Source organism: Venturia canescens, chromosome 6 (assembly GCF_019457755.1).
Source record: "Venturia canescens isolate UGA chromosome 6, ASM1945775v1, whole genome shotgun sequence".
Taxonomy (NCBI): domain Eukaryota; kingdom Metazoa; phylum Arthropoda; class Insecta; order Hymenoptera; family Ichneumonidae; genus Venturia; species Venturia canescens.
This window is the reverse complement of record NC_057426.1, coordinates 5,741,307-5,757,456: the sequence shown is the minus strand read 5'-3', so window position 1 is coordinate 5,757,456 and position 16,150 is coordinate 5,741,307. Positions and strand designations below refer to the sequence as shown.

Sequence of the window (16,150 nt, the reverse complement as noted above, 5' to 3'; positions counted from 1 at the left end):
CAAATCGAAATATAGTTCTCACCTGCATCACTTTTTGCTACCCACACAAAGTTGTTTGGAATTCAAGGGACGAAAAATTGGAAAATTCAAAAAATACTATGCTGTTTGTAATCGGTGGCTAAATACTTTGAAAATTCTTGAAAAAATAATATATTCCTCGCTATAGAAAACGAAACCGTTTTCTTCGTGTACATATGGAAGTTCACGTATTGGTTTACATATTGGTGAGTAAAATTTTGTTGCTCAGTGCGTGTAACAGATATTCGTAATTAATAGTGAGTCGTTTGAGCGTGGGTCGCGAAGGAAGACCGCGGAGAGGTTTACGGCTCGATTTTGACATCATAGTTCTCCCCGTATAATCCCGATCTGACGAGAAACGGTCCTTGACTATTCTAATCCCCGGTCCACAAATCGGATTCCGATGATTTCGCGCTCGATCATTTTTTCCCGTAAGAATCATCCCGCTCGCTCTTGTCGTATTTCCAACGAATTTCATTCGCCTTCGATGGAGGTATCTTTACTTCTGACATGACTAATGCTCGGCGTTTAGTTGATATTTATGCGAGCGGATCACGTCAGCTTCTGCACACAGCATCCGGATTATCTTGTTCGGCGCTGGATCCCCGGCGCGCGCTCTCTCAACTCATTTATTTTTGTTCTGATAAACTCTTAAAAAATTGTCTTTTTTCACATTTTTTGTGTATCATATTCCATCAACTGGATGGAGAAGCCGGACAAAATAATGCACCGCCTCCTCCCGCTAATGAAATTCATTACTCTCGATAGCCGAAGCAAAGTACAAAAAAGCCCGAGGACACGAACTATATTTCACATGCAAAGTGGTGAACTTCGGAGGGTGCGTGCACCGCGAGCCTGCATTGAGCGAAAGAAGAAATCCTCGTGGGCGTCGATGTGTCTATGTTTTCTACGTGTCCCCCCTCGTTCTCATCCTCTCATTCGCGGCTCCGGATCTCACCTGAATGGCCTCTTGAGGACCGTAAGGGAACGAGCCACGAGAATTCGTGCTGATGTTCTCTCCTTCACAGCGTGGTCAAGAAAAAACACAAAAAAAGGGCGAGGCGAGCGAAGAGAGGGAAAAGAGAGGATTCTCACGTGTCGAGCATAAGTTACGCGCGTATTATGCGACCCTCTGCGCGCTCCCGAGGAAGCGCGTACAAAACGGTAACACGAGAACCGGACTCGCGCCTTTCCTTCTCGCGTCCCGGTGTTAAGCTACCCAATAAATACTTATACGTACCATATCTATGTACATAAAAAGACCTTTCTCTCTAATACGTATAAACGCGAGGGGAAAAAACGTTGTACACGCGTGTACTTATTTGTACTTTTACAAAGACACGTCGGACTTTCCATTGTAAATGGAACGAGCTCTGGACTCGATGCTCTTGGACGTTGCTTGTGATTTTTCTGCGTTTTTCTCTGGGGAAGATAATTGTTTTTGCGGAATATCGGGAGATGATGAAATCTTTAGAAATTCGTGGAGGATATTGAACGATGAGAAAAAATTGAGTCGTCGCTTGAATGGGATATTTTTTGTAGGAAATTTGAAATTCGACTGGTTCGGTATATTTCGAGGGAGGCGGGGCTTCACAAGTATCTTGGCAAACTCATAAACCGGCCACTCATTTCTCTACTTATTTTCGACCTTTTTCATTAGCATATATTATAGATTTTTTTAATTTACAGGAATTTTAAGAGCTCCGGAAAAGAACTTTTGGGAGGACCACCGCGGACGAAATCGGCAATAAAACAAACCCGCATGCGCAACCGTAAAAACAACTGGGAAGAAAAGTCCCATAAAATAAATGTAACGTTCGACGAGAGCTTCTTCCACGAACGAGTCCAACAAGCTGAGCCCGCGCGCCTCCGTTTTTTCACTCTCCCTGTGTGCACGTGTCTGTGTGCAAATTTTTATCGGCAAACGAGATCATCCAAAGACGGCCGAGCGACATTGGCTCTTCGAGCGAGAACATCGCATCAAGAGACTCGGTAGAGTCTCGGGACAAGTACATTGACAGCCCTGTCGTCTGCTGGCCCGAGCTCGCCGAGACTATCTTTTCTCTGAATAAAACGATTCGCGGTGGTGGGGGTAAAATTGGCATGTCATTTTGTTCAATTACGAAACTCCTGAGTCATCTGAGGCTTTGAAAATTGAACTGGAGATTAATTAATAAATTCTCTTTCGATTCCACCCACAATCAGCATGATCGGTGGCGTAATTGCTGAGAAAAAACTTTGCACAGGCTCAAGATTATGCAAAAGTTACCAACACATTCTAGAATTTATGCGTCTATATTTACAACACAATCAAAGGCACTTTGATGCTCTCGAGTTTCTGATTGGTTGGATCTGACGACATCCATTTTTAAACGTTGTCATTGGTTGTTGAAAAATTAGTTGTTGATGATTGGAAATCTGACGTCAACTTCAGAACGTAGCACACGGCGCAGCACAGCTGGTAACAGCAGTCATAAATTCGATCGATATACATATAATAATGTACAAACCATGTGTCAGTTTTTGATCGTATGAACAGAGTTTCGACATTACGAAGTACGTACGGGATCAATAAAAAAATAATTTTCGTCATCTAAAGAAGTGCATATTACTATTTATTTTGTTATTTGTGATATATTAAACCGGTATCAAAGCGGCCGCGTAAATGTAGTCTGTGATGTGTGTGTGAAAAAGAATATAAAAAATGCGCGATGCATATGTCAACGAAACTTTTCAAGATTTCATCATTTCGTTCGATTGGAAATAAGTGTTAACTGAAATAATCCTTCAATTAAACCAGAATACGAGAAATATTGTCCAGTGCGAATATATTGTCAGTGGCGTGATTATATATCATGTGTACATAGGTTATATATACGAATAAATAGAACAAAAATACACGCAACTGTTAGAATGATATTAGAAACTTTAATTGAATAAATGTTTTCTAATTTATTTCTTGTGTCGTCATTATTTTTAAACATCCCCATATTTTGCTTGATATTCAGTTTGGCTCTGCCCTCTCCGATCCTTGTTTCCACCCCATCAGTTTGCAGCGGATCGATTCATATTATTAATTCGTTCCCTAATATGTGTCCTATGATTTTCTACTCCTTCATGATGATTGTGGTAACATGATTCGAGAGGTTTCTGACCATGATCTTGAATTACACATTTTGTAAATCAGATTTTCAAAAAAACATCTGGTCTTGGTATAGTGTGTAGTTATTCTTTTCCCATTAGGTCTGACGAGTGATAAATTTGGAAACTTTTCCAGAAAGCCTATGGATGCTTATTTTGCTGATGATATGAAAAGTCATATCTTAGGAATGCGGTATGCAAACACAAATTTTGATAACAAAACTTATAAATTGACATGTATGTTGAGTATTTCCACTTTGCAAACTACAAATATGGAATTATTATAAAAAAAATTCATTCCGATAAGTCTACTGTTGCTCAGTTTTGGATGCGATCAAATATGATGCCTACCAACATCCCCAGAAACTTACAGAATTGCTGAATGCAATGTGCGCTATGTCATTTTAATGTAACATCATGACTTTTGACAACTTTTCATTATAATGCTGTAGATTCGGATCATTAAGATACTGCAAAAATCTGCAAACTATACAATTTAAATACTGTGCCATTCATTTTACATTTTGACTCTAACTGTAACATCTATATGAAGTAAAAAATTGATTATAAAAGTCTTCAGTTGCTCATTTATGGATAGATTTGAAATTGCTGTCTTCGAAGCTCATTGCGCAGATACATTGAACCGCAGCAGATACCTGCGAACTCTGAAATTTCTGTGGATAAATATATATGCGACGGATCACCCCTTATCTTTGATTATGGTAATATGTAAGGTAAATGCAAGTTTTTAAGTGTTCCTTTTCAAATAGTATTGAAGTTTGTATGACTGATATACAGCGAATACTTCCAAAATTTTAAATTTCTGTGTTGCAGCATGTGTGCCAATCATTCAAATCATTTACTCCAACCGTCTCATGTAATCTAGAAAATTCATCATAAAAGTCTTCCGCTTTTCTAAATACTTCAATTTTCCTTTTTCTACTCCATTGTGAGTTTTCGAATTTCTAAATTCATTTCTGAATTGTCCTGAAATGGTTTTCCTCCAAAACCAATGCAGGTACCTTAAACGTCTTTGAATTCTGTTGCTCTGTTGAATTAAGTTCGCTTAGTTTTTTTGCTGCTTTGAGTTCTGGCATAATAAATGTTAGAAGTTTTCGGGTACTTTTTTTCAGCAACTATCAAATTGTGGATAATTGGACCTCAGCGGCCACTTGCAAACTTTGGAAATATATTTCATTGAGGGCACGTTTTGGATGAAATGAAATCTCTAGATTCAGAATGCAAAAGCGACATTTAAAGTGGGCAAATCCGTTGGATTTTTCGTGTTATGAATTTGATCTATCTTTCATTTGAATTTTAAAGAACAGGGATAAATAAAATCTGTTCTATTAAGGAAATCTTTACATCAGTTCTTTCTTGGTATGAAGACTTGGAAAAAATCGCGAAAGGCCAAGGACAGACAGGAGACGAAATATTTCCAGTACAATTTTGACGAAAAATAGATCTTTTGTCGCGGAAACCAACGTTATAAGCTGAAAATCATATCTCGGCCCCCAACCCGCTTTCTACCATTCTCTTGGGTTCCCAATAAGCATAGCATATTAGAGTAGAAGAAAAAAAAAGCCAAAGTGCAAAGACAGACCTGTGACGAAATATTTCCAGTACAATTTTGACGAAAAATAGATCTTATTTCGTGGAAACCAACGTTATAAGCCGAAAATCATATTATGGCCCACAACACGTATTTCTTCATGCTCTTGGATTCCCAATAGACAAAACATATTAGAAGACAAGGAGAAAAATCACCAAAGTCCACGACCAAACCAGTGCCGAAATATTTTCAGTACAATTTTGAAGAAAAATTGGTCTTTTACGTGGAAACCAACATTATAAACCGAAATTCATTTCTCGGGCCTCATCCCGGATTCCTCCATGCTGTTGAGTTCCTAATAGGCATAACATATTAGAGTATGAGGAAAAACATCGCCAAAGTTCAAGGGCAGACTTGTGACGAAATATTTTCACTACAATTTTTACGAAAAATTGGTTTTTTATGGTGGAAACCAACTTTATAAGCCGAACATCATACACAGGGAAAATAAGATTGGGAAAAGTACATTGATGGTCCCTTATTTGCTGATAATTTCATGAAAAAGATTATCCCATAAAAAATGTTCGTATGAGAATGGAATCTATAAAAATGTACTAAGCAATTAATTCATAGAAATTTATACTAAAATCCTATAACCGTCATAACATAAATGAGGAACTTTTGAGAAAAAAGGCGTGATATCAAACCATAAACTTCCCCTAGGGAAAAAAAGGTTGGGACAAGTACATTGATGGTCTCTTGTTTCTGGATGACATAGAAAAAAGATTCAGAACCAGGAAAAAAATTCTATAGAAATAATAAACGAAAAATTGAAAACTTCAAAAAAATTCAACAAAAATAAAAAACAATCGAAAAAATTCTGTAAAGAAAAATAAAAAATTTTCAAAAAAATTCATAAATATTGGACAAATTGAAAAATAAACTATCCAAGTTACATGCAGTATAAAAATGTATGATATCAATTGGAGGCCAAGTTTTTATTGATAATTTGAAATATTTATCGAACAAATCGCAAACTTTAATTGAAATTCTTGATAATTATTTTCAAGAAAAAAGTTAATGAAAAAAAAGTCATAACGGAAGTTACGTGCAGTACTAAAATGAATTATATCAATTCGAGGTCAAGTATTTATCAGTTATTCGAAATATAATCTCCGGCGACAAATGAGCGTTGAGAATCCTTGTCGGGCTCACAACGTTTTATCAAAATTACTAAAAAATTAATGGAAATAAAATCATTAAAAATTCACATGAAAGTCATTCGTTACTTCAACAAGATACACACTGTAAAGAATCGATTCCCCTCCGACTTTCAGGATCCCCTGGTATTATTCACAACATTCAACTTCGATTGGATCGGTACAAATTATGTTCAAATACGTCTTAAACGTACTTGTCCGGCCCATCACTTTTTATTCAAATTGCTCATTCGAAAATAAATTAGGGCTGTTCTATAATGACTAATATAATAAAATGGATAGAAATAAAAATAATATCTCCAAGTAATTTGAACTTGATTGTTCGCAAGTTCGTATAGCAATATCCACTTCTCATTTTCTTCAGTGAACACATACCATTCGGTAAGAACCAATGAAAATGAGAAATAATCAGGCGCATTACTAGAAATTTTCGAACCTACTCAGCCATGCAATGTTTTTTTTTCTATAGTCACGTACACATTTTGATAAATATCACTAGTCGAGTACGACACGTGGATTCCTGGAATTTGAAGAAAAATGATTTTGTTGTGAATTATGACTCCATATAATATAAACCATGAAAAAAACTTTAAAACAAAATTTTTATAAAAAATGGGCAAAAAAATTATTTTATAAAAAAAATACAGAACAATTCGAAAAAAATTTCACAAATCTTGAAAAAGCATTATCTTTAAAAAAAACTAAACTGTATCTCTTTTTTAAAGTGTTAAAAGAATCAAATAACAAGTAAAAAATAAAAACCGAAAAATCGCGCTTGAAATCATTTTGGAAACCGATGCCTCATTCTTCTTATTTGATTAGAAGGGCTAAATCAACTAAAAAAAATTCCATCTAATTTACGTGCAGCATTAAAATTTATTATATCAATTCGAGGCCAAGTATTTTCTAATAAATTGAAAAAAGTTACCATTTGAGTTACGTGCAGCACTAAAATTTATGATATCAATCGAAGGACAAGTAATTTATGAGTAACTCCAAATTTCAACATTATGGAACTGTTTTAAGAAGCTTTTAAATCCAAAAAAATCACATGCAAGCTAGTCATTTCTTACTCTATGATGGCAGAGACAATCGATTTTTTTCAGACTTTCAGGAGCTACTGATATTATTCACAATATTCGACGTCGATTGGATCGATAGAAATTATGTTTAAATATAAGTTAAAAGTACTTGTCCGGCCCATCACTTTCCATTAAACTTATTATATTTAAATAAAAATCAGGGCTTTTTTAGAACTGTTGGAGCACAAATATTCATGCAGAGGGAATTTAGAGAGTTATCTTCAAGTAATTTTCTCTTAATTGCACTAATTTAATAAGAATGGAAACAAATTGTCCTGTAATATACAAAAGATGTTATTGTGCATCGATAAATAAAAAACATTTTGCACATTAAATATGTTGAAGCTTCCAAAATAACTCCCCAGTTTGTATTGCTATGACGGCAGTGTTTACTTCTCACTTCTTCCAGCGAACGAATTTCATTCGGCATAACTAACCTAAATCGCATTTCAATAAATTTTTAACCGGATTCTCCCGTACAGTTTCGTTTTTTTATGATTGATTTTTATTTGATTTAAATGAAAAGTGATGGGCCGGACAAGTACTTTTAACTTATATTTAAACATAATTTCTATCGATCCAATCGACGTCGAATATTGTGAATAATATCAGTAGCTCCTGAAAGTCTGAAAAAAATCGATTGTCTCTGCCATCATAGAGTAAGAAATGACTAGCTTGCATGTGATTTTTTTGGATTTAAAAGCTTCTTAAAACAGTTCCATAATGTTGAAATTTGGAGTTACTCATAAATTACTTGTCCTTCGATTGATATCATAAATTTTAGTGCTGCACGTAACTCAAATGGTAACTTTTTTCAATTTATTAGAAAATACTTGGCCTCGAATTGATATAATAAATTTTAATGCTGCACGTAAATTAGATGGAATTTTTTTTAGTTGATTTAGCCCTTCTAATCAAATAAGAAGAATGAGGCATCGGTTTCCAAAATGATTTCAAGCGCGATTTTTCGGTTTTTATTTTTTACTTGTTATTTGATTCTTTTAACACTTTAAAAAAGAGATACAGTTTAGTTTTTTTTAAAGATAATGCTTTTTCAAGATTTGTGAAATTTTTTTCGAATTGTTCTGTATTTTTTTTATAAAATAATTTTTTTGCCCATTTTTTATAAAAATTTTGTTTTAAAGTTTTTTTCATGGTTTATATTATATGGAGTCATAATTCACAACAAAATCATTTTTCTTCAAATTCCAGGAATCCACGTGTCGTACTCGACTAGTGATATTTATCAAAATGTGTACGTGACTATAGAAAAAAAAACATTGCATGGCTGAGTAGGTTCGAAAATTTCTAGTAATGCGCCTGATTATTTCTCATTTTCATTGGTTCTTACCGAATGGTATGTGTTCACTGAAGAAAATGAGAAGTGGATATTGCTATACGAACTTGCGAACAATCAAGTTCAAATTACTTGGAGATATTATTTTTATTTCTATCCATTTTATTATATTAGTCATTATAGAACAGCCCTAATTTATTTTCGAATGAGCAATTTGAATAAAAAGTGATGGGCCGGACAAGTACGTTTAAGACGTATTTGAACATAATTTGTACCGATCCAATCGAAGTTGAATGTTGTGAATAATACCAGGGGATCCTGAAAGTCGGAGGGGAATCGATTCTTTACAGTGTGTATCTTGTTGAAGTAACGAATGACTTTCATGTGAATTTTTAATGATTTTATTTCCATTAATTTTTTAGTAATTTTGATAAAACGTTGTGAGCCCGACAAGGATTCTCAACGCTCATTTGTCGCCGGAGATTATATTTCGAATAACTGATAAATACTTGACCTCGAATTGATATAATTCATTTTAGTACTGCACGTAACTTCCGTTATGACTTTTTTTTCATTAACTTTTTTCTTGAAAATAATTATCAAGAATTTCAATTAAAGTTTGCGATTTGTTCGATAAATATTTCAAATTATCAATAAAAACTTGGCCTCCAATTGATATCATACATTTTTATACTGCATGTAACTTGGATAGTTTATTTTTCAATTTGTCCAATATTTATGAATTTTTTTGAAAATTTTTTATTTTTCTTTACAGAATTTTTTCGATTGTTTTTTATTTTTGTTGAATTTTTTTGAAGTTTTCAATTTTTCGTTTATTATTTCTATAGAATTTTTTTCCTGGTTCTGAATCTTTTTTCTATGTCATCCAGAAACAAGAGACCATCAATGTACTTGTCCCAACCTTTTTTTCCCTAGGGGAAGTTTATGGTTTTTTGTTTTCCAGTCAGGTTTCGCGGTGCCTTTTCTACCGGATAATGCTCGAAGCCCGCACAAACGAGGATTTAAAAGTTTGTCATTTTTTTCAATACCTATCGAGAGGCCTGGGAAACGTCTCATTTTATTCGAATATTTCGTCAACACGATCATTTCCAGAATCATTTTTAATCAACATTCCATCGTGTTGTTGAGTAAACACTTCGATTCGATCGCCAGATTTTTCAAAAAAACGAAAAATCATCGAATTTGCAACTTGAACGATTCTCCTTCCTCCCAAAAGTTTTTATAAGGGAACAAGTTACAAGAGTGCGACGGTTCGTCGATCGAAAAAAGGCAATAAATTGATGAAACGGGAGTCTCGGGAATGTACGTAAAATGACGTCCGAATGAGCTGTTGAAAACTAATACCGTTAGAGAGACCGCGTGAGGGAAGATGGTGAAAAAGGCGGAGCAAGCGAGAAAAATGGATAACAAAACTGGAGAAAAGATGTTGCTTCTGGTCCCGCGGTCTCGAAAAGTGCACCGTTGGACCCGCGTGACGAAAAGATTTCGGTCGTCCAAAACCACAGGGAATTTTTGCCCCGCGGTAATTCATCTTCGAGCGTAACGTTCATTCTTGAAAAATAAAGGGAAAAGTGAGCCTGTGAGAAAAAGTCAATAGTGGCTTAATAAGCACCTCGATAAACGTCGGCGTTTCTTTTTTTTGAAAAAAATGAGGAAACTGTTAGTCGTCACTTCTGCGTGGAAACGTAACGAGCTAAAGCACGAAACGAATCGTTTTCAGGCCAACTTTTTCCACCGCTATTTCCCGTTTCCATTCCTCGCATTTTAATCCTCTGAATTCTTACAAATAAATCGACTGGATTCATTTGGATTTAAAAATGATAAAAATATTAAATTGTCCACAGAAATGGGAAATAAACATTTCAATTGTGATCGCGACTTACCTACGACGACGACGTGCCCAAAGACTTGATCGTTCGTAACATGAGAGCAATTCCATCGATGATGCCTGAACTGATGTCTGCACTCCCGCAAACCAAGCTCCGCACCCTCTCCCACAGCAGGCATCGCGTGAGGTGCCTTCCTGCACTGTTCACGTTGACTTTTTGCCAGTCCGGGGATTCGGCTGCAGACCGCCGCCCCTACGACCACCGCACTAACCACCCTTCAACATAAAAAAGACAAAAACATTAACCAGTGTTCAAAGTAGCGTCCAGAAAAATCGATTTTCAATTAAGTTTATCAACGTTTTTTCAGGCATGAATGGGAAACAATTTTCTCATTAGTGTTGTCGGTCTTTTTGTATTTTTCCATGTCTGTCTGCTTCGGATCGGAGACGAAAAATAAATGGAACGTTCGTTCAGCCATTGGAGCTTCGGGAGAGTCAATTTAATCGATGAAAGTCTAGATCGCTCGTTCATCAACATTATTTATGTGGAGCATCGATGAACTTTCAAATTGGTTGAAAGCCCGAAGGGCCGTGAGGAGTGGATGATGGGACCGCGAGACGAAAAGCGTATCACTCGTGGCCCGCGGGTGAGAACCGCGAAAGCCCAGTGTTCGATGCCACACGCAAGTTCTGCGAGGCAGAAAGAGGAAGAGAGGGAGGGTGGGAAGAGAAAAGAAATTAAAAAGTTAAAAAGACGAGCAGAAAAGAGAGAAGAGTTGGATTTCTGAGAAGCATGAAATTGCAACGATTACGCAGCAACCCGGGGCGAGTTATTTGCATTGGAATGCATCTCTCGTGGACTCTCTTCCTCTCTTTTTGCGTCCCGAAACTCACCACGTGAGATAATCTACTGGGTGTCCTGACGAACGTGAGAACCACGAAAATAATTCACGTCTTCCTAACACAGAGTCAGGTGCCTCGTGCGTATTTTCAAACGCGCGTGTACATGAGTAGTCCGCGGTAAGAAAAAGAGCTCCGTTGGCTTTGCGTTTTCACTCTCTCTCTCTCTGTCTCGTGAATATTATCTCTTGATCCGCGAGCTCACAGCTCGCTCCTCATTTTCCTTTTTCTTTTCGCCGTCTCTTCCCTCCGGGTATTTCTGTAAAACTCACCGTTTTGTTTTATTCCAACACCAGGGAAGTTACTAGCCCGAAGCCAACTCTTTTCTCTCCTCTAACGCGTGGTGTGGGATCAAGATATTATTTCCGAGGCGAATACGCTGAGGGCCGATTTCCCGTGCACCCTTTTCTGTCCCATCCGATGAGCCCCCGCACCATGAAGCTGCTGACCGAATCATTATGCCTCGTCAGCTTGAAGTCTTATTTTGCCTCGACGTCAAATTTCACTGCGTCGGGACGCGTCACACTTTTCGAATATCTTTCATCATCCCTCGCTCATTAAGAAAAGAACCTCACGATTTCTCAGCCTCGTAACATAACTTCTGACACTGAACGATCCAACGAATACTAACTTTCGTTAATGAAACACTCGCAGTGAGATTTTTCTTCGTGGGATAGAATTTTTCATGCCGTGTGAACTGCTATAATCATTCGAGCTGAAGGTCGATCGATCGATTGATTATTGACAATTATAACCAGATAAAAATCTGATCTTTTTTCATTTTTATTTATTTAAAAATTTTTAAATTGCATTTTTAAATTTAAATTTAAAAAATCCTCCCTTTTCACAAAACCCCCATAATCGCTGTACCGAAATTCTCAATCCAAAAAACCTCCGAATTAAAAGATCCTAAAATTTTGTCGGTCCCAGTAAAAATACAATGAGTCGTAACACGATCAAGTTCAATTGCTACATTTCGTTAAAAAAAAAGGTCGAGCCATTCAGGGGCATGGGTAAGAGCATCGCAGGCGAAAGGCAGAGAAGGATCGATTGGTAGGCGCGGAGCTACCGGAGCTTCTGTTGCACCAGGAGCGTTGCCGTTCAGCTACCGACGTTGGGACTGTGACTCGTACTCGGAAGGTGCGCATATGCGCGTAGAGGCGCGAAACCTCCTGACGGAGGTGTGCAAACTGCGTTTAATTATACGTTCTCGAGGCGAGAGTCACTTGTTATTTCGATTAGACATACTTAACTAAAGCATTACGTCGCCCGAAGCTCATCTTTTGAGCAGAGTAAGGAGAGACACGGCCCGGACGGAGCGATGTTTATGAAAGTGTAGCAGAGTGACAGCGGCATGGCCGTCTGTGTAAGTGCCTGGGACACGGTAATTATTCATTTACTTTTCTCGCACATGGGGTAATTATGAGCGCTAATAGCGCGTCGTTTCTCATTCACGAGAGCTCGAGACCCAACATCTCTAAGGATTTCTGTCACATTTTTCATTCGCGGCGTTTTTTATTGGCCGAACCGCGAGAGAGAAATGAACTCGAACGGACTCGCAGACGTTCGGCCGAGTGGGAGAGAGAGACCCCGAGCTTTACTGCCCCGGAGTATTTTGCTACAATTTTTATCGCTTCCAATTTAGATGATCGACCACGATAAAATACTAAATGATAATTATACAGGCGGGAGAAGCCATCGGAATGCACTCCGAGGCTTTGTGTGTACAAAAAAGCGACGTTTATGGGCTCCTTTGCATACAGAGTGTCTTGAAAATTACACTGATTTTCGGACTCCGATGAAAAAATTCTCAGCTTTTCGCAAACGGAACGATAAAGCCTTTGACGAATGTGCGGTTTTTCATTCATGAGTCCTCGTGTCTCCGAACACACAGACGCTTCTTCTGTGCAGAACAAATGCACTTTCCTTCCAAAGTCCCGAGTAGCTTGGCAGTGCATAAAGTCGCGGATTTTTGTTTCCAGGGAAAAAAATTTAATAAAATAGTGACGACTCGTCACCATCCGGTTTGGCAACTTCTCGGACACACCGTATATACAGGAAAACGATTGTGTTGCGTCGAGAAGGGAGTTCTCGCGTAGCCAAGTTAGAACAAGGGATCTATCCACGTGATCGGAAGCGATGCACACCTTGGCATTAGCCCATAATGTATAACATTATACAGCATCGACGAATATCTGTATAAACATATACGAAGCTTTAATAGCCGCGTCATTTGCGAGCGGCGAGTGCGGCCTCGAGCCCCCGGAGCTCATGCCCTCCGCGGCGTGTTATACCGACTATTATGCTCGGAGTTAAAGCACTAAATGCGCAGGCTTGACGCATCGGTTTTTCGAAATGATTTTCCCCACCGTCCAAATAGTACTTTCGAAGGAGCTGCTCCTCGTCGTGATTCCCTCGCGATTGCTCTCCGCGGAGCTGCGATGAATTTGGTGTTTCGGATGTTAATGCGTTACGAAGCCTGTCATTAAACCGACAAAAGATATTTGGAGAGAATACTCATCGGTAACGGTGCTCCAGTACGAGGCGAAGGTTTTTTTATCGGAAGGGCTCGCTCCACCGAGTGGAGATAATTGGGATGCGTTATCGGCGCTCATCTTCCAAGAGCCGAGTTCTCATTTAACCTCGAGATTACCAATCATGTCCAATCCATTAATTCAATTGTTGGCTAAGTAGTTCCGACCCCAAGCGAGTTACAGTGTCAAATTTTCGTAGAACCTTCGCCAAGGTATCGAACTATCGAGAAAATTATGCTTTTCGCTCTTCGACAGCGAGACGCGCCCAGGTCCGCGAAGAATTCTTGTCTCCAACCACGACGGTAGTCCGGGGCCATAAACCGTCGAAAAAACTGAGTCGCACTGGAAATTCCGCGGCGAATATATAACGTTCCTCTTTCACTAGGTAAATTTCGCTATCGATTCGTCGTGGTAATAAGAATTTATGACTGAAAAAACTCGATTATACACGACACAATGCGCTATTCTCACGAGATTGTGCGTGAAAAATTGACGGATTGATGAAAATTATCGGTTTGAATATACAACATCGCGCGCTCGCGGTGCGCTCGACGTCGATTTACATAATACGTTCGTGATAAGCTACTGTTCGCAGACACCAGACTGTCTCGCCTCTCACTTCGTACAGATATACGAAGACACAAGTTTGCATATACGTGTATTCACACCTACCGTGTATATAGTCCCAGGGCGCATATTATTTCTCTCGAATGAAAGAAAAATATGTTGTGTTGTGGGCGCCATGCTCGTCGACGCGACGCCCAGCATTTCCATGCTCGCTTTTGTGCTCGGCTTCATTCTCGCCCCCCGGACTACCTGCTGAATACCTGTTCGGTTCCTTGATTATTTTCAAATATCCTCTTTTTTTGCGCCCAAATCGTGCGGCGCGTCGGTCTTGCTTTCGATACAAAGCGGTGTACCCGGCCTCGTCGTATCCCCTGGGGAACGGGGAGCGCTTTTTTCCTAGCCTCTCCTATGTTTATCGCCGTATAATATTTCCTCGGTTAACGCTACCTCGCTAATAGCTCACCTACACACTCGGTGATTTAACGATTCGACCAGCCCTCTGCGGACACAGCCCATCCGTACATATTTTTTCTTCTTCGAATATATTCCTCCCGAAAAAAAATCTTCAGGTGCCATATAACGGACATAAAGCGCAGAGAGCTTCGCAGTAAAATCCACTCATCAACGTCGTCACGAGCCTTTGGATTAATACCCTTTCGAACCCGGTTGCGGTTGCAGGTCAACGAGTTCAGGAATAGAAAATAAAGCGTGTGTTTGCCCCTTTTAAGCTACGCACTCTCCGTTTTGCTTTGATACTTACGACCACCGTTCCATTCTCCGAAGACACATTTATCTCGCATTTTCATCATACTTTTGTATTATACGTTGTCCGATGTTGGACGATGCGAAGAGAGGATTTGGCGACAGAAAATATCTGCTGAATATTCGAGCTTTAGAATTTCTTAGGAGAAATTGGGGTAATTTCGACAGCCTAAGAGAAATTGATTAATTACCAAACACATGGTGAAATTACAAAATAAATTTACCATTTATTTTACTCCTCGATATCATGTTCACGGTTTTTGATGTAAATTTTAACAAATAGATGAACAAATTGCTAGATATTTGGGAAAAAATAACACTCCGTAAAATTCGGATTTACCCCGAACCTTCGACGTAATTCCGGACGGCCCTGGGCTGAGTGTGTAGATTGCATTATAAATTGCATCTCGCAAACTCGTACTTTCGCTTGTGCAACTTTGTGAGCCCACATTTCACACTCGATTCACGTAATCCAGTCTTCGGATGGTGAATTTTCATGTTTTTCAAGACAAAAATAACTTTTTTGTTTTCACATCGTTTATTATTGCTACATATTTGTGCACTCAATATCGTACATTGGTGTTTTCGTTCATATAAATTTACGGCGTTATTGAAATTTGAAAAAAATTTGAATTCCCCCAAACAAGCCCTTCGAAATTACCCCGAACTGTGAAATTTCACAAATGAATGAATAATTAAAAAACACTAGGATAAGCCCAAATGTGAACTGCGTTGATGATTCTTATATGGAATAAGGATATTAAGTTAATTTTTTCAATAACATTGAAACTGTTTATCCCGTAGTTTCATCAATTTAATGTACGGGCAAAAATTCGATCAAAATTTACGATCGGTTTTATCTCGATGGCAATAAATCGCTTCACGCCTCGAAAGCATGAGTTCGAGTGCGCGGAATTAGCCCGGAATTAGCCCACTCTCCCCTAATTTGTTTGACCGAAGGAGGAAACGAGTTGATCAATGCTCGGACGAAGCTCCCAAGAAAAAGGAAGGTCAACTATCCGTCCGGAGTATTATGGATCGTCGCTTTATCGACGCTCAATCTCCTGCAGGAGGGCCGAGAGCAGATCTCGACTTTCCGATCTCGTCCAGGTGACTTTGCTCCGATAAAGAAGCGGAGAAAAAACGAGAGATCATCTCGCGTGTCACCGCGACCGGCGGAGGACGTTCCACCATTTCTTTCCGCAACCCTCCCAAGGCCACTTTTGTT

General features: G+C 38.5%; 1 protein-coding gene across 2 annotated transcripts in view; it reads right to left on the bottom strand.

Moving 5' to 3' along the window:
• The window catches only part of Wnt2 (Wnt oncogene analog 2), an 87,560-nt gene that overhangs the window by 25,536 nt on the left and 45,874 nt on the right, over positions 1–16,150 (bottom strand). For both annotated transcript variants that reach the window (XM_043422208.1, XM_043422207.1), the window contains exon 3: positions 10,215–10,435. In XM_043422208.1, the coding sequence (XP_043278143.1) occupies positions 10,215–10,435 (221 nt within the window). The remainder of the gene's footprint in view (positions 1–10,214; positions 10,436–16,150) is intronic.